Here is a 19,267-nt window from a genome sequence, read left to right as displayed (position 1 = left end):
TATATATATATATAGACATACATACATACATACCTGTGTGTGTGTGTGTGGTACCCAATATATGAAGCGGAAAATCGTTTTTGATTTAAAAGATGTGAGTGCATTGAATTGAACCAAATTGAATTGTTTCACTTTGAAATATATCAACACATAGTTAATCAGATGTTATTGGAGAGATATATATCTTGGATGGAAATGGGACATTTACATCATTCAATGTACAAAGCATGTGAAATGACAACAACATCAAGACGTCAAATCAAATCGGCATCCCACTGAGTCAAACCGAATCGAATCGTTTCACTCTCATATCAAACTGCCCTTGAATGGTTTTGCATCCCAAACAGTCAATCATGGAGAGACACAACCCCCAAATGAATACATAAATAAAGAGATAAATACATATTGTAAATAGATAAATACATATTGTGCTGAGTCAAAATGAAACAGTTGCTTTTACTTTGGAAAATGATCTTTTTTTTTTTTTTGCACCACATTTGAATTGGTACAAACAAACCAGTAACTGAATCATAATTAATTAGCTTGTGTTTAATCGACAAAATAAACCACAGAATCATTGATTATTTCAATAACTGTTAGTTGCAGCCCTATGTACTTTGTATATGTGTGTGTATTTATTTTTATTACATAGGTGTAGTTTTTAAAATCCGCACATTTAGTTTGGTTATGCTTCAAACCACCTTTGCCAAAATAGGTCAATTTTTAATGGAAATGTGAAAGGAAAATTATATCAGACTTACTCAGGGCTCAGGTAACGACCAGTCATGGCTCATCTTGCGAATGTCACATGACCAAACTCAGAAAACAGGTGAACAGTGATTGGTCATTACTTGAGCTCTGAACAACCCCTGATATCATTTTCAGTCAACAGCAAGTGCCAAAATGGCTGCCCTTTGAGATGGATGAAAACAGGTGTATTTTGCTGCTTAATTCATATTCCACCAATGCAATAGTAATCAGAATACATTGCTGAGACTAGCAGGGGCTTGTTGAACATAATTTTGGAAAGAAAATGAACTTCCCCTTTAATTGCTCAACTCCTTGACATTGAATCTGTACTGATATCACAGTATTTCACTTAATAGATTATACAAATGTTTTCTCCACCGAATTTTATTTTGACAAAAATTGAACAGTACAGATAGTTGTATAACTAAATATTTGCATTGCCCAACTTAATATCAAATTAGAGAGAGCGCAGGGGTAGAAAGACAAAGAATTGAAGTGAAAATTGTTTAATAGTATGATTAGGTGACTTGGCATTTCCAGCATATTATTTTCACGTGTTTTCTCATTCTGCCAAGCGTTATGTCGATCTTTTAACAACGTATCCTGTTTTTAGTAAGCTTGGGTCAATTTCTCATTTGAGTCGGCACTGAAAAAGTTTGGCAACCCTGTGATAGAGCCATCCATTTTCAATCTTCCGAGGTTGCTTGTTCATGTCGTCTGTGATGTGTTGCTTGTGTCCATGTCAATCTAATAATCGTGACATGTCCATGTTGTGCTTTTTAAACCTGATTGTCTGTATGTGTATACAAACATATTCAGTATGCATGGCTCAGCATTTTGTCATGGGTACGTGAAGGAAATTGCCCTGTCTAATCTCAGCTTTATAAACGTGCAGGACGTGGTGTTCTATTACAACGTCCAAAGTTGACAATGTCGGAACCGCTTGGCTAGTAAAGCGAGAACCACTGACCTGTGGGTTCACACACTCCCTCCAATGAATGGAATAGAAGTATAGCATTCCTATTCCGCAGGTGTTTTTCTCATAGTACAGTTCCACTTCCTTGATTCCCTTTCCATTTCTCCAAAGTGTGGGTCCTCTTTCCCCAAGATGAAATGCGTGTTTCTTTTTCAACATTGTTTTGTTGTTACTGTCTTTTCACAACACCCCCACCCCTCCACAGTTTTGAGCCAGACGGGAAGCATGTCTGAACGTGTCCCCCCAGTATGGGCCCACATCAGTATTCGGGAGATTTATTACCTTACCCATCCCCCTTTTTTTCCTTGCCTCTGCTTTTTGTGTTTGGGGGACTGAAATCCCCATGAACCTCCCCCAAGTCATTGCACTGGAATAACAGCCCAATCCCCGCAAAGGCCTCAATTGAATTGGAATATTAAAACACATGAAAACTTGGGAAGTACAATTAAAGGCTGCTGTCAAAAGCTAAGATCTTTTAGTTGGTGTTTTTTTCCGGAGAGTTTCCAGTACAACTCCTGACATCAAAAGTGAGGGGTCATCTTGTTTCTTCTCCTGCACTCCCACTTATAAAAGTTAGCCCTCTCCTTTATTAACTTTTTTAACCTTATTTACCTTTGTAAACTTGTAGTTTACAATTAACATCAGGTCCCTTAAAGTGATTGCTGTTTATGGCCCCATCAATCTAGGCACTTAAGCTGTCATAAAAGTTTAGTAATGCAAGGGTGGTGTTCATTATCTTTCTTTTGCAAATAAATGGTCATGATGCAAGCTTTCTGCTCGTTGCGTGAAATGAGAGCAGCCAGGTGCACAGCGCAGCTCCCATAACTGAATTAAAAATATATATATATTTGCATACGTTTAGAAAAAAAAACTATTTTTTTTCTGTCCAAAAAAAACTAGTGACGAAAAGATGTCATGTCTTTTCCTATGAAACAGTCTGTCGACTTAAATGTGGTGTCTTCTGAACAATGACGTGATTTCAACAAAAGGGCCAGTGTGCGCGTTAAGTTCATGCATGAAATCCAGAATATAATGCCGACATTGAGCACATGCTTGGTGCACATTAGGGGTTGTTTTTTTGTCACAGAGAGAGACTGAGAACCCATATTGAAATATCGACTGTATTTTTCAAGAAAATGGAATACACATTTGCGGTATATGAAATGATTGAGACCCATCAACATTATCATCAAGCTTTAACGAAGCAGCTCCAATAATCCAATCGCTGATTTTTAAACCTCTGTACACCAAAATGACTTTGCGGCCTTCACAACCCAACCATAGAAGTGCTTGAGCTGTCCAGTCGCACATGACTGTCTGATCACGTTTCCACGGCCAAGTGAATTCTGTAAACACTTGATGTGTTTATCAACGCTACAGTCTCATTTTAATCAAACATGACCCGTGGTCACAGTAACACATGTACAGTGCATGAAGTAGCACACCATTTTCCGGATGAGCTAACTTTATCACGTGCCTAAGGTGCAGTTTAAGCTTTGTGGCTTGAAATAACAAAAGGTAACTTTCACTCACTCACGCTATTTTCCTTTTCATGCATTAGCTGCTTCTAACCGAATCTTTTTTTAATTTGACCTCAATTTTCTTTCATGCATTCTCTTCCTCAGCAAACAGACATTTTATTTAGAAGAATTTGGGAAATTGTGGTTGCTCTTCCTCATCACTTGCAGTTTGGTTGGAGTAAATTTGGCACTTTTGCTCTGCGAATTTGTTCCGTTTGGTCAAACATTGACACTATCATCCGAGCCCTGGAGCAGACCAAAAAAGGGAGGCCAGTCAAATACTGTGAAGTCTCGTGCCATTTCGATCACTTTACCAACTGCTGCATGTGCCAGAAGACACAGAACAGTGTAAAAATGACAGCAAAAAGTACAAGAAGTTGTCGGAGTGCGACGGTCCCAAAATATGAAATTTTGAGTAGGTCCAAAACAAGTGATTCCGATACCTTGGTTTGAAAAAAAAAATGCTGAAGGCATTTTATATCTGCCTCGAGTACCTGTACTCGCTTATTTACATGTACACTGTCAAGAAGAGGTCAAGTAAACTGCAGCAATAATTGTTCAGGCTACGTATAACAGTCACATGCCACCAACGCGGCGAGAAGGTAAACTTCAAAATAAACCTTATCTTACCAAATAATATATGGGCATCCTCGGTACGGGTTTCTTTTGTTTCTCCTCCCTCCTCCCTCCCCCTCCTCTGTGCGTAACTGCTCACCCCTCCTCTCTCTGCTCCCCGAGGAGAAAAAAAAGTTGAAGGTGATTAACTACAAAAAGGCTGCTTGTTTACTCAACTCTGTAAGCAGCAAATCATATTGTGTCCTGCTTAGAAGTCCCCACCAAAAATAAAAGAAGAGCTTGTTGCCAGTGGCAGCGATGATGAGCTGTTATTGAAACCTTGACCTTTTAAAACCATGGGAAACTGTCAAACTAGTAATTGCCCCGTGCATAGTTATGACTTACATACATTACTGCCGTTGAGACTCGAGAGGACCAGTGTTGCCAACTCCTCAGTAGAGACAGTGCTTTTGTCTGTCTAGAAGTCAAGAGAATTTGCCACCTTAATTTACATAAATGTTCTGACCTTATCCGTATGCTTTTTCTTGGGCAACCTTTGGTCTGGTGATAATAATGCAAGAGTGATTGTTAAGCATGCCTGACCAAAGCTCCCCGTTCTTTATCTTGACTGGACCAGAGCACCAAATTACAAGTGTAGGGGTTAAAAAAAAAAAAAACGAATGAATCAATAGATAGTAACTATTTTAACACAATGCAAACTAGGATTGACCACCAACATTTAAAAGCAGCGATTATTAAAAGGCAATAACGGCGTGATGGGCCAGGCACCACTCCCCCGCCTCAAATAAGTCAACGTGTTAGTGTAGCCTTTTCACGCCAGTCTTTATATAGTGTAACCAAAATATAAATATATTTATTTCAGCCACTAACAATAACATAAAAGAAGAGAATCCAAGAAAAAAAAAAGAAAATGTTACAGTCGCATTACTTTATATCAAAGCACCACAGACACCCACACAGAACATATCCTCGCATTTTGCGCCTCCAGACCAATATGAGAGGGTTCATTCTCCACTCTGAGCGTTTTCAGACCAGATGTGCACAAAGCTCCATAAAATAACAAGGCCTGGTTCCTGGTTGGTTTCACTTGGTGTTTAAGGGACATGACCCAAAATTGCACAAGAAAGTGGAAGGACGCTGCCGTTACATATAGAAAACGTGCCAACGTGCCCACATGCCACATGCAACGCTCCTAAATCAAAAATCTCTTGAAATTATCCAATGCCCACCATGGGCAACGCTAAATAGTGCATATACAGGATGTGCGTGTGTGTGGCCACTGTGGGACACCTGTTTTGGAATGGTCAATGTTTTGCGTGACTGCGTGCGTGCATACCTGTTTTATTAGGGCTAATGTTTTGACGGTATGTGTGCGGGGTAGGGTTTGTGCGCGCGTGGGGTTGTGTAGCGCCCCTCCGCCCCCACACGTGCGATAACCAAAGTCTCCATCGCCCCGCAATCGGATGTGCTCGACCGACTTGTTCAGATGCACAACCACATTGAGTGGTTTTCGCACAGCTGTTGCTGGTGGTCTAATCAGTTTCAGAGTGGGTTGAGCCCGCCAACAGCCATGCTGATTTACGTATTTAAATCAGTGATTCTCAACCACATTTTCCTTTTGTTGCTGTGTTGCAACCCGGATTTATAGACATTAGCACCAATCTATGTGGAGAAAATCTGTTCAAAAAATAGCCTTTGAAAAGATTTCTATCATATTTTTAAACAATTATACATTATGTTTACATATTCCAAGTGCCATTCAGTACTAAACTAGCCAGATTGATAAGGTGAATCACTCAAAAGAGTTTTCCACAGCATCAATCTGGGACTACTCCAATCTGATCTGCTCGGAAAAGACGGGACATTCAGTACAATGCTTTGCGCTGATTGTAAATATGTGGATAAAGGATGTTATTAATTAACACCTCTGTTTCCACGTGTTTGGTTTGTTTGTTTCCGCCGGCCTGGGCGCTTCTTGTTTTCGTTACAGCCCCGTATCCCGCCCCTGAAACGCTGTTGCTTTGTGATTGGTTCGGAGCAAATCAGCAGGCTCAGGACAAGATATAGTCTTGGGGTTTTGTGAACTCACAAATACTGCAAGAATTCAGTTTGCGGGCAAGGTTAATTCTGAGCAATTTATCAAGAAACTGAAGATTTACATGACAACTGCGAGTATGTAAAACCGAAGTCATAGGTGTCAAACTCAGGTCCTCATACATGGCAATTTTCCGCGGATCCGCGGAAATCCGCCGTTTTATTTCTGAAATTGATCATTTTTGTGAATCGTCTAAATCCGTTGAGAAAATTTTAGGGGCGGTCAGGTACCTTATCGTCGAGTTTTCACGAGCTCTCCCGAACAGTCTCTCCGTTTTCCGTTTGTAAACAGCCCTGCGATTGGACGTGTATGAAAGCTTCAACTAATCAGATCACTGAAGGCATTATTTGTTGCGGAAGTCTTAGCTCGATGATAAACGGCCCAGCGATTGGTTAACTACAAGCGATTGGACCAATCAAATTGCATGTAACATATTGTTTTACCTGATTCATGGCGGCCTGTTCGTCTCGCAAATTCATTGTTCTGGGATCGTTTTGAGCGGAATTATGAAATTTTTGACGAAAGATCAGGAGTCCTTAATCCTAGAAATTGACTCAAATGTCAAGAATAAATTCCGATTGGACTGGCTTGACAGAAAAGTCACTGTAAAGGTTAAAATTGGTTCCAAGTTCGACGAAGTTACAGAAGCTCTTGAACAATTTTTGAAGAAACCAGACGTAGCAGGCAAAGCTTATTGTGTGTATTGTAGTGACTTAATTAACTATGGCTCACGTGGATGCGTTGCACTGACAGATCATGCAACAAAAGTGAAAATTTTATTTGGTATGCATTTGTAGCAACAGCATGATAACATTTATTTGTTTTTATTTGCGTTTTATATTCATATTGATAATTCACGTTTTGTCTTGGATAATAAAGCACGGTTATGCATAATAAATTGTATGCATAATATTCACTATCACTGTATGAGGTAAGAATCAACAGCTTTTTATCACATTTACACAACACTTTATGAATACAAGTCATGAACAAATCTTAAATATGGCAGGGAATGTGTTTACTTTTTTAGTTTTGATTTTGAGCAGCAAATTTGGAGTTACATATTGGTGCTCACCAGGAATGCATAGGCAAAATTGCACAAATTTTCACTTGAAAGAATAGTGGCGATCTTGGGATTTTTTTCTGTTCAATTTTCAAACTGTGTAAATTTAATACACTTCATCTTCAGCATGTTTAGTGCCACTTTTGTAAGTAACCACGCCCCCGTCCAGGCCACGCCCCTTCCGCTTTTTTCATCACTCGCCATTGCCATGTATGGGTCCTGGAGGGCCGCTGTCCCGCATGTTTTCCAAGTCTCCCTGTTGAAACACACCTGATTCAAATGATCAGATCATCACCAAGCTCTGCGGAAGCCTGACATTGAACCTGTTCATTTGAATCAGGTGTGTTGCAACAGCTCCCGGAGACTTGGAAAACATGCAGGACAGCGGCCCTCCAGGACCTGAGTTTGACACGTATGACCTAAGTTAAAAAAAACAAAAAACACATGCAAAATATGGCCACAAAATGTCACCTGTGCCTTGGCACTGATCGACTCTTTTTGGAAACTCCCTTACTTAATATGTTCCATGTACCAAATATATGTACCATTACCTTAAATGTCTTTAAAAAAAAATCTTTTTCCAAATAAAAGGAAGCTTTGACCAGGGTTGCACATGGGTGAGTTTACAATGGAGGTTTGTAGTACAGTAGTTATCAGTAGTAAATAATCAATTGGAAATAAGTTGCATGTCAGTTGGAAAAGGACCGCCCATAGCGTTTTACTAGCTGTCCCCAACCCCCACCTATAAAGAATCCCTAACTCACTGATTTAAATGGAAATCAACTCAACAAAGGATTAACAAGGAAAAACAGCAACCCTGCATGTGGTACTAATTGGCCAAGTCTTTCAAACCTCATGAAATTTAACAAGGCGACTTTAATGCAGCCACTTGCAAATGTGTTTATGGCAGACGGTAGTATGGTTTATGCCTCATGTTTTACTGCCAAATAGGCATTTTTGTAACTGTCGAAACACAGCTGTACTGTAAGCACGATACATTGTCTGCTTATTTCTGCTTTATGTCCAGCAGCAAAAGTACAACCATACCACGGATTTTCCAAATTTTCATGTGTTTATCCTTTATTTTCACTAGCATAGACAATTGAGCCGCTAACATTGCTTGTCCTTAATGTTCGCCGCCCACCAACCTCTGAACCCGAAATCAATAAACAATTTATAAATGTGAGAGCATGAGTGACTTCATTGTTTGTGACCGGGTTGATCTTGCCTAAGGGCAGCTGTTGCTCCTCGACTGTGTCATGCTCATCGGCTCAAAGTGGAAAAATACCTCGGAATGGAGTGGCATGCTCGGCTGCCAGCTGCCAGATAACAGTTGGGGTTTGTAATCGTGGTTTTTACAGTTCTTTGGTTATCAGAATGGCAACAGGAGACTGCTAAGCCTGCATTTTGGTGATTGTTTCACTTCTTTATTGTATCAAGGAATCCTTTCTTTGTAATTTTCAGACTAAAATACTAATTGTTAAATACGAATATCACCATACCTCAACCCACACTATGTAGCTTTGTAACCTTTATCAGGGTTCCGTTTTACATTAGCAATGCCTGTTAGTTTGATTTGTGTCGAAATCACTGGTCATCCACCCTCGTGAGATGCAGCTGTAACTGAAGCAAAATGAATTATGTGGAGAGGTGATTGTACGTCATAATTTGTCGCGGTATGTGTAACGGGGCTAGTAAACAACTTAGGCTACTTTATTATAATTACACAAAATCTGCGAAATGATAAATACCTGATGTGCTCTTTTACTATGTCCTCCATTATCAACGGATGGAAGAAAAATATTTATTTATTTATAACTCCCGCCTTTGACTTTCCCCTTTTTCTCTTGATGTCCATTGAGAGGTAAGCATTTTTAGAGCTGGGAAAAAAAAAAACTTTTATTTACAAGTTTAAGTATTTTAATACATTGCTGTGCCATATAATTAGGGACATGGTGTATCACTCTAACTGACGGGAGGACATTGTTTCCTGATATTTTGGTCAGGTTTGTTGTGTCATGTGTCACTTTTTCTCTTGATGTCCTTGGGAAGGGCCACGCTATATCACTCTAATTGACGGGAGGACATTGTTTTCGGCTATTTTCGTCAGGCTTTGTGATTGAGACGATTAAACACAGCCAATACAGGAAATCCTACTGTGTGTCGCCAATATTCTGAAACACAATGTAGTCGGACACGACCGGTTGCATATGTATGTTTACACGTAATCCAAACAATATATTAACAGTGTATAGCATTACCTTGTACTGGAATTTCCGGAATATAAGACACTCTTTTTTGCCCCCCACTCTTTGAACCCTTTGGCTTTGAATATCATGCAGTTTATTTATGAATTTTGACTGAGAAGCTTCAAGCCGCCATTCGATTTACCCGTGGTCTTGTCACATCTGACCAATGAAATTACCAAACACAGTGGACCAATGAAAGTGTCCGCCCTCATACTGAATACCCATTAGCCATTTGTGGTTGGAGTGTGCACGCGTGAGGGCAGGACAGGCTGCCTGAAGACAGACATTACAAATTTAAATTAGAGAATGCTGTACACAAGGCACTCTCAATCAATTATGAGCCAATCAAAAAACACACCCCGGCTGTTTAAGAAGCAATTGTGAGCAAATAAAAAGCATCTTGCATGTAATTAAAGGGCATAGGGAATGAGTGCCATAAATACAGCCATCTCTGCAGCGCGATTCCCGTCTCTCTCTTGTTTGTTTGACGACCCGACTCCCACAATATCTGGATAACGCACGACAGGACAGCAAGTCCATCCATGGAGCAACATGGCGGCCAGCTATAATATTTTTTTTAAGCATTTTTAAATGTATTAAATGTACATGAAAAATAATGAAGTTATCAAATGAATTATAGACAAAATGTTAACTTTTTACAACTGCAAATAGTTTACATCTGTGAAATATCCCTTTAATATGTCCTTCCGACCAGTAGCAGTGGCTTTTTTTGTTTTGATCGATTGAAAAATTATGTTTAGCTAAGGATGTCTTTTTAGATAAACATGTATATATACATATGTATGTATGTGAACATCAAAAGTAAGATAACACCCAGCAGTTGCAATGTGTGCAACTAATAGGGGCACATTATGCAAATGACAGTGTTTTTTGCATCTCCGTATGAATGATTAAAGTATGAATAACATTGTCTTCTGTATGCTGAACATTTTACCAACACGGACAAAATGTCCTGTTTTTACAGCAACATGAACACCGCAGATGTGCCTGGGCTCGGTTACTCCCTCCTGTCCCCACACTCAACATTGCTCTGAATTTATCCCCACTTCACCTTCAGTTTATGTGAGCCATTACTTGATAAAACAACACTATGTTATGATAATAACGTTCCTAAATTGAGGGTAGGTTTTAGTTTTTTTGTTTGTGCAAGGTGGCGGGTATCATTAATAAATGTTTGTCTAAATGATTGCGTGAATGATACAACACATCCAGGTGTATTTGTCCTCTGGCAACTCAACGGTTCCCTGCTAGAACTTGACTCCAGCTGGTCAAAAGGATATGTAATATCAACTACATATGCTTTTCAAAGTGGCCATTTTAATCAGAATTTAAACAGGACAGCAAATTTTACCAGACATTTGAGAGATTATCCTGTGGTGAGAGTCATAGTAAAAGTTAGTTTTACCCACCACAGTCCGCATGTAAAATGGTCGTGGCCGACAATTATAAATGTTCAACTTGTTCAATGTTTACAATGGACTATCCTGTCCTGTAGGGTCATAACGAGGGATGCACGAGATGGAGATTTCATGATTATCACATGGAATCGAATGGGAACCAATCAGCGAGCGAGCTGATGAAATGAGACAGAAGCATTAGAAAAAAATAATGATCACCTGAAACCACACAAAGCTCAAAGTGACTTCAGCAACAGACAACCTTGACCTGAATTGAGGAACATAATAAGAGTGACAAGAGAAGTGTCGAAGAAATGGACTGTGCGGACGCATGAATCATGAAGGATCACCATCTGGAAAAAAAAAAAGAGACATCTTTTACCCAAGATGATTGAAATTTAAGTAATTTATGTAAACACTAAGAACAATTTTCACAGTAATGACTTAGATTGAGAATTTGCTAATGAGTTGACTAGATGTACAATTGAATCCGCGTCAGTCTGTGTCCACAGTTGTCATTGGAGTGACATCAGAACGCTGAGCGTGCACCAGCCAGTGAACCGCCCGCATTTCCAAGTTAATCTAAAGCGTTAACGTTTTCATCTGATCAAATAGGACACACGCAGACAACATTTCCAGACGTTTACAGTCAACAAACGACCGTCCAAAACATCCTTGACATGTCACTACTGGTCGCTTTTGTCATAACTAGCATGAATTTAAATTATAGTTCATTGCTGGGCTATATTTATTTCTTACTACCCATTTCAATGAATTCATAATTGATTGAGCGTGTCTTGTGTACAGCATTCTCTAATCTAAATTTGAAATGAATTAAAAATGATTGATCTCGTTATTATACAGTATGTAGTCAGAATCTGTATTTCAGCCATCTTTCCGATGATACAAACCTTTCGAAAATAGGATAAAGACTGAGAAAGTTCTAAACGTTTTGGGGCCATCTCTCGTAGCTTGTTTTTTTTTTTTTTTTTTTTTAATCTCTCTCAACTGTAAAGCTCTGCCTTGGCTGAGATGCGTCAAAGGAACACCCTTTTTTGGGGAAATATGGGTGTGTCGTCGGCAAATTAATGCGTCACTGGCACACGCTGTCATTGAAGATGAATTCTGATTAATCTATATTCGCACACAAGTAAGGAAAGGGCCTGTACGGCCATGTTGTGAATCTGACGGTGATTTTGCGTGGATGCTCAACTCATGCGCAAAGTATGAACATTTCTACGCATTTATCAGTAAATGAGAGCCAATGACTTGAGACATTGAACATCTTTTTTCTTAGCTTAACACTGCTTAACAACTGAATGTCCCAGTGTCACTGACTATTTTGGGGCCAAGGCAGGAGCCATTTTTAATGATCAATCGGAAGTGCATCCAATTCATACTCCGGGCTCTACGCTAATGTTAACAGGATCATATTTGCTGATGCATAGTTGTCTTACTGGGCATGCTATTTGTTCGTGTTACGTAAAGATTGACAGTGGCGAGAGATTTATTTGCAAAGGATGTTTGTCTGCGACAAACGGTGGCTGACAAAATAAGCAAATTATTTTGTGTAATTATGAAAGAAGACATAACAGAAAAAAAATCCAAAAGTCAGACAGGTAAATTATTTTGTAGAAGAGAAAAAAAAACCAACAGTTTGGGGCACTCAGAAAAATCCAACGGCGCATTTGAAAAAAGTTCTTGATTTTCCTTGGAGAGTCAGTCAGCTGTGGGAAAACATTTCATAAGCGTTCTTCAAAATTGCTCCGCCGGGCTCAGTTTGTAACTGAAACAATTTTTTACACTGCATTCCCGATACTCACTGTTTGGCATGACAAAGCCTGAACACTCATCATCTCATTGGATGACATTGTTTGTGTGTTTGGGAATAGTTTCCTGAAACACTGAAGAATGAGATGATTAAGATTGTTCAATTTAGAGTTGCCTGCTATACAGTATTTTGACTTTTGAGCGCATTTTGACCTCTGCCTTCCATATTTGAAAGGTTGTACTCTACCCCTATTGTATTCCTGTGAATCAGCGCTTTGTCCTTCATGAAATTCAGCACTTTTTTTTTGATCTGGCAGATAAAATGAATACATGCTTTTCATGCCCTTTCCACAGAAAGAAGGCGAGGGATGTCTTCAAACTATGCTTAGTTGGTAAATATTCAAATGAGGTGTGTGAGAAAAATTCAAGGATTGGTGTCAATAAAAGATAGATTTCAAACAACATGTTTCCCCCTTCCAAGTATCCCCCTGGAGCCTAATGCGCTTTGCCAGCCACTTATTTTTTTATGGGATCCTCTGCAGTTCAGGCATTACGAGCCAGGTAATGCCATACACTCAGGGCGTTGTGGGCTCTTTTCGAACGAAGCAAAGGGTGCAGAATCCAGAGCTGCCAGCTGCCAACCTTGTTATCACCATAATTTGTGGTGCTCCGGATATTAAAAAAAAAAAAAAAACAGGTTGAACGCACGCAAAGATACATGGTAGATAATTGCAATCCATGTCTGTCAATACGCCGCTTCTGCTGCAGGCTCCAGTGATGCAATGTGTCGCTGTAGAAGGAAGCAAATTAATTTAATTAATGTGCAGACAATAGTGTGTTAACGACAACTTTATTCGTCATAAACTTAAACCCCATGACACTGTGTTAGACTGTCAATGTCATAATTTGTTGGAATACTGTATACACCAAACGGCAACGGTAATCACATATACATACAGTACCTATCACTTATACAAGCATAAATGACATCACGTTGTTTTAGTAAAAGCCAAAATATTGTGCCGATCAATTTTATTTTGGTTTTTTCACAGGTTGAAGTGCACATGAGTAGAACTGTGCATGTGAATTTTGTTGATGATTGGTCACCGTTTAGAGACATTAGGCGACAAATGACAGAGAAAGCCAGGAAACAATTGTACGCTTGCCTCCTTCCTTCGAAGATATTAGTCAGGCTGATGTGTGAAAAAAGCACCCCCCCCCATAAATAATAATAAATAATCACTATTGAGGTTTTTGTGTGTGTCGGGGGGGGGTGTTTTAGTGCTAGCATATTTTTTTTACATATAGACTACAGGCTGACATTTTACAGGACAGGATAAAAATTTCACAGGAGCGGGATTATCCAGCATTGGGGGGGGGGGGGGGGGGGCCTTCCTTGGGGGGGTAGTGGCCTTCCTAAATGGGGGCAGGACAGGAGTGGGAGATGTTTTCACTGAGAGCAGGACAGGATAGGATTTGATTTGATTTTAACGTACGGTATGTCTTTATTGATTTGATTTGATTTTACTATGGACTTTTACTAGGTTGGGAGTGAAAATCCACTCCCGTGCCACTTTCTAATGCAGACCTATTAAAATCAGCTTATCATTTGGGCTTCAAGGAAATTTCATCGGTCCATCCAACCATATTTTGTCATTACAATAAATAAGTCATAGAAATGTCATCAGTTAGTGGGGAAAAAAAGAACACATTTTAATTCAAAGCATTACATAGTGTTGTCAACTTGGCAAACTCGAACTTTCACCACCTCTACTGTAACAGTTTTTTAAGAAATTTAACTTGTGACGACTAACGAATGTTTTAATACCATGGCATGTCATCTACAAGTGACCAATGCTTAATTTCCACATTGAATGATAATCTCTCTCTCTCTCTCTCTCTCTCTCTCTCTCTCTCTCTCGCTCTCTCTCTCGCTCTGTCTCTCTTACTCTTTGTCTCTCTTGAACATTTACTCTGTACAGGGATTTTATCAAACACATTCTATGCACGGGTTTCCACAACATATTATAATGAGTAATCTGGTTTATACATTTTGAAAAAAAATGGTCAAAGCGGTGTAGATGTTTTTTAGTTTTTTGTTTTTTTTTTCTGATAAGGGACGTCCTTCCTTTTTGTAAACAGTGCTTATGATGATAATTTGAAGCTAAATGAGCCATAGCATCAATTAATCTTCTCTGTCGTGTATAACCTCACACACAAAATACAACTGGTTTTCGGCATAAGAAATTGATTGTTGTATTTTTTTTTTTACCATTCACTCAGACGTTATAACCGGATTTATTTTACATACTTTTTCTCATGTTTGTCTCTAGATAGTTTCCGATGCTGCTGGCCAAGGAGTCACCATAACTGGCAACAAGACTTTCAACAACTGGAACTGGCCAAATGCTGTCATCTTTGCTGCCACAGTCATAACTACGATAGGTAGCTATTTTTACTGGTTCTGTAAAATTATTGGAAAGAGATCTCAGTCCCCCTTCTTCAAGATATTTTTCAGATATTGACTTCTGGCTGTAAGTCAAGTCAATTTCAGTTCAGTGGTTTCAGGTATTTAAGTTAACTATAATGTACGCTTTATTTTTAAGGATATGGAAACATTGCTCCCAAAACAGCAGTGGGACGTGTATTTTGCATCTTCTACGGGCTCTTTGGGGTGCCTTTGTGTCTTACCTGGATCAGCGAGCTTGGGAAGTTCTTTGGTGGACGAGCCAAGCACTTTGGTCATTTTCTTACCAAGAAAGGATTTTCACTGGTAACTTAATATTTGCTTTTTTATTATTTTTATGATGTCAATGCAAAAGACTGGACAAAACCTCACCAGATGTATTGTTGTTTCTATTCCAGAGAAAGGCTCAATTTACCTGCACGGCTATTTTTCTTCTCTGGGGCTTGCTGCTCCATTTAGTCCTTCCACCTTTTGTGTTTATGTCCCAGGAGGGTTGGACATATATTGAAGGCTTGTACTTCTCATTTGTCACCTTAACTACAATTGGATTTGGTGACTTGGTAGCAGGTATGTTTTTGGCAATACACTCTAATTGACTATTAACCAAGGACTTAGAAATGCCAGTATGAAACAATATGCCGCTGCTGAACTTTATAATGAGGTAGGCTTTTTAAACAGAAGTTATGTGTTCTCCCACACGGACTGTTGAAACCTGAGTAACCTCACAAGCTCATCCATTCCTTGACTGAAATTTCCATTCAAACATTCCGCCACAAACCACAAGCCCTCTCACATTCAACTGGAGTGAAAACAACACTGACTGTTAAGAAAAGAACTCTTACTTTGCTTTTGGAAATCAAATTTCAACAACCATTGTTAACAATTTCATATTTTGAGTTGTCCATTAAGAATAAAGGTAATTTTTTTTTTTGTGCATACATTTCAAAGCCAAAACGATTGATTCTGTTCATTTCAACGTATTGCTTTGGTAGCATTGTGACCTTTTTCCATTTTAACCATGTCAACATCATTACAAGCTGAGAGAAGTTGTAACGCACATGTCTAGGGTTAGATGCCTTATATAAAAGAGAAGAAAATCACTCTTGGTCCCAAAAGGTGTGATACAAAAAAAAAAAAAAAAGAAAAAAAACACTCTCCGAGGTAACAACAGTCGATACGGTACATAACACGGACAGGGGCCATAGTTACAGTATGAGAGCGTAGCCAATAAGGCATTAAGGCCCGTCTCGCCCAGTTTCCTAACGGTGTTAGTTTTTTTACATTACTTTGAGGTTAAACTTAGTGTTTAATTTTTTTTAATGTCTTTTCAGGTGTGGAGCCCACCAAAGACTACCCTACTCTATATCGCTACTTTGTGGAGGTTTGGATTTATTTGGGTCTGGCTTGGCTTTCCTTGTTCTTCAACTGGAAAGTGCGAATGGTGATTGAGGCTCACAAAGCGCTAAAGAAACGACGCAAGCTACGCAAACTATCCCTCGATGAGCTGCGGCATTACAAAGAATCTCACAAAGCCGCGCTCCGTCTGCCGCCCACTCCCAATGATGTCAACATCTTCAGCTTCCTGTCTAAGAAGCAAGAAGGCTACAACGACCTGATCAAACAGATTGGAACTAAAAGCGACGAGAGACTCGACACCAGCACAGGGAACGCCATGAGCAAAGCCAAAGCAAAAGACAAGGCTTGCTCCAAGAGCTGCAGTGACACTCTCATGTTTAATGGCCACACCATCCTCAGTTTAGACCGTTCACCACGCCAGAAGAGACGATATAGCTTTAGCGACCGTGTCACCGTTGCCTTTTCCAAGTCCAAAAACTACCTCCTGGGCTCTGACAATGGTTTGCTGCTAACAGAGAATCATGGCGACAGGGACGTCGTACTTGACCAGGACCAAGTGTATGAAAATCAGCTCGACAAAGACGTGGATCACGAGAGCGGAAGTGTGGGAGATTGCGGCAGAACTGCTCGAAGGACATGGGATTCCAAAGAATACCATTCTCTTACATTCCAAAATGCAAACATTACTTTTATTGATGAGGAAAACTTTCTTGGCAATAATCTGGAGGAGGATGAGGAGGATGATTCCAAAGCGAAACTCTCGATAACAACGTGTGACGAAAACATTGAAACCGTCTCCAAGGAAGAGCGGAGTTCTGAGTCGGACGGCTCGGTTTTTGCCAGTGATGTTTCAGAACACAGCCACTCTTACGAGACTCTTGTAGAGGAATATGCAAAGGAGGACAATACAGAACCTTAGTTGCTGTGCACACAGTCAATGTTGCCTCCGTTGATGCTTTTGAAGCTTTTCTAATGTGAACTCAAACGACTGGTAAATCCATTGCACTGTTGGGTTTGGAAAAGGATAAACTGCCGAGCCAAATGAATGTTCTTTCCCTTCAAGTGAATGTTCTTGCTTCTATTGAATTAAAATCCCTATCATTTGGGACTTGAACACATTTTACATCCTCACTCGCAACATTGATTTGAGACTTGATCAGCTCTAGCTGTCTTTTGTAGACACGTAAAAAAGAGTCATCAGTTTTTGCATATCCAAATCATGCCCAAATTAACACGTTTTTCCTCGACTGCATCTGTTATACACATTACAGCAAGAAATTATCTATATGTTCCAGTATATTAGCTGTCACATACGCCATATTGGTGTTTTGAAAGTATTTGAAATGGTAGGCATCGTAGTGTTCTGTCGCTACGTGGGTGTTTGTGCCTCTTGCACAATTCCATCAGATGAGCACGGACCAAAGTCCATTCCAATGCAGATGTTATTTTTTTCTTAACCTGAGCCAAACCCTTTCTGTTCGTTTTGTTGTTTCTTTTTCAAAGTCCTTGATGAATAGTTGGTTGAGATTGCATTTTGTGTTGACTGCACGGAACAGACTTTGGCAAAGCTCCATCAGTGAGTCTCAGAGGGGTATTGTAAAACTGCAAAGGAAAAAAGAAAACTTGTGAGCGAAACAATATTACTGGTGTGTGTAAATTCCCGAAATGAGACAACCACCAAAAGTGATAAAACACTTCCTGTATGCCAAAAACGACCCTCGTAATAATATCCACTTATGTTTTTACTCATGCTACATTATTGTACTATGCTGCTGATGAATGAAGTGGCCTTTTCATGTGGCAATATGATGGAAAAGTATTAGCCAAGTAATCGCTTTTTTTTCCTGCATCACTCCTCCACCGCATTGCGTTTGTCAAGTCAATATTGTCTGAAAGCCCATCGGCAGCCACAAACACCTCAGCCGAGGACATGGCCTTGCTACTTGTTTGCTTTTGGGGGCTCGCACTGACACAAATGACTGTAGCATTGCAAATGACGGCCAGATAGGTTAACACACCGCAGATCCATGCTCTCATGACGCAAGTGTGTGTGTGTGTGTGTGTGTGTGTGTGTGTGTGTGTGTGTGCCTGCGTGTGTGTGTGCCTGCGTGTGTGTGTGTCCCTGCGTGTGTGTGCGTGCGTGTGCGTTTGTGGGTCAAAAAGTCCTGTCCGAAGCCTTTATATGCTCACTTCCTGCTTTTTGCACATGCACTTGAACACAAAAACGTGAGTGTTACTTCTAATGGGAAGATCCCAACAAATGTAGTGTCACACAGGGCTGTTGTAGACTTGGAAATCTGAGTCGTGTTAAGTTCCTAGTTTGTAAATATTGGGTAATGGAAGAATTTTTTTTTTGCCACCCATGGAACAATTTCTGCCTTACAGAATGCCTTAAATCCATTGCAAAGCAGAGGAACTAAATTACAATGCTAAAATTTTTGTGTTTCACACTGGGTGTTTTAATACATTTCTACTTTTGGCCCCCCACCGTTTTTTGGTGTTTGGTCACATTTTCTGTACATTTCTGTCATTGTCATTATTATGGTATACACATAGGTGCGCCATTGTTATGCAGTCCTGGTACTTGTCAAACATGTCCAAAGAAAATTTACTTGTAACTGGTTAAACCCATTGTCCTGTGTTTTCTTTTTTTTTTTAATGATTAAATTATTGTTTGTATATGAATTTCAAACCAAACTGTATATTTCATGTAAAAATAAACATCTGTTGAAATGTGACTCTTTTTTTATTTCACTCCTATTAAATGGTGGTTATTTAAACATTTTTATAAAACCTTTTACAAAGGATTTATGTGTTTTCGAAGGTCTGTTAAGATAGTCCCGACTCTTTGCTGTATTTGTGCAGTGGATTCCCTTCTGCAGGCAACATTGGTCACAATGACCCGACTATGTTGTACTTTTACTGTGAGTCAAATAGAGCTGCACGCTGGACCAAGTACAATGTTGCAACCACTCTTTAATGACACTTGGATCTGTAGATTGCAGAGGCTGGAATAAAATCATTATA

The 19,267-nt window shown here is 39.6% G+C and overlaps 1 protein-coding gene across 1 annotated transcript in view; it reads left to right on the top strand.

Annotated features, from left to right (window-relative positions):
- kcnk5a (potassium channel, subfamily K, member 5a) overlaps positions 1–18,978 on the top strand; it is a 19,852-nt gene extending 874 nt beyond the window's left edge. The window contains exons 2-5 of the mRNA XM_019876828.1: positions 14,751–14,862; positions 15,024–15,190; positions 15,283–15,451; positions 16,216–18,978. Coding sequence (XP_019732387.1) covers positions 14,751–14,862; positions 15,024–15,190; positions 15,283–15,451; positions 16,216–17,159 — 1,392 coding nt within the window. The 3' untranslated portion in view covers positions 17,160–18,978. The remainder of the gene's footprint in view (positions 1–14,750; positions 14,863–15,023; positions 15,191–15,282; positions 15,452–16,215) is intronic.
- The last annotated feature ends 289 nt before the right edge of the window (positions 18,979–19,267 follow it).

Source organism: Hippocampus comes, unplaced genomic scaffold (assembly GCF_001891065.2).
Source record: "Hippocampus comes isolate QL1 unplaced genomic scaffold, H_comes_QL1_v1.1 scaffold107, whole genome shotgun sequence".
In the NCBI taxonomy this organism is placed as follows: Eukaryota; Metazoa; Chordata; class Actinopteri; order Syngnathiformes; family Syngnathidae; genus Hippocampus; species Hippocampus comes.
The sequence above is the reverse complement of the archived record's forward strand: the minus strand, read 5'-3'. Positions and strand labels throughout refer to the sequence as shown.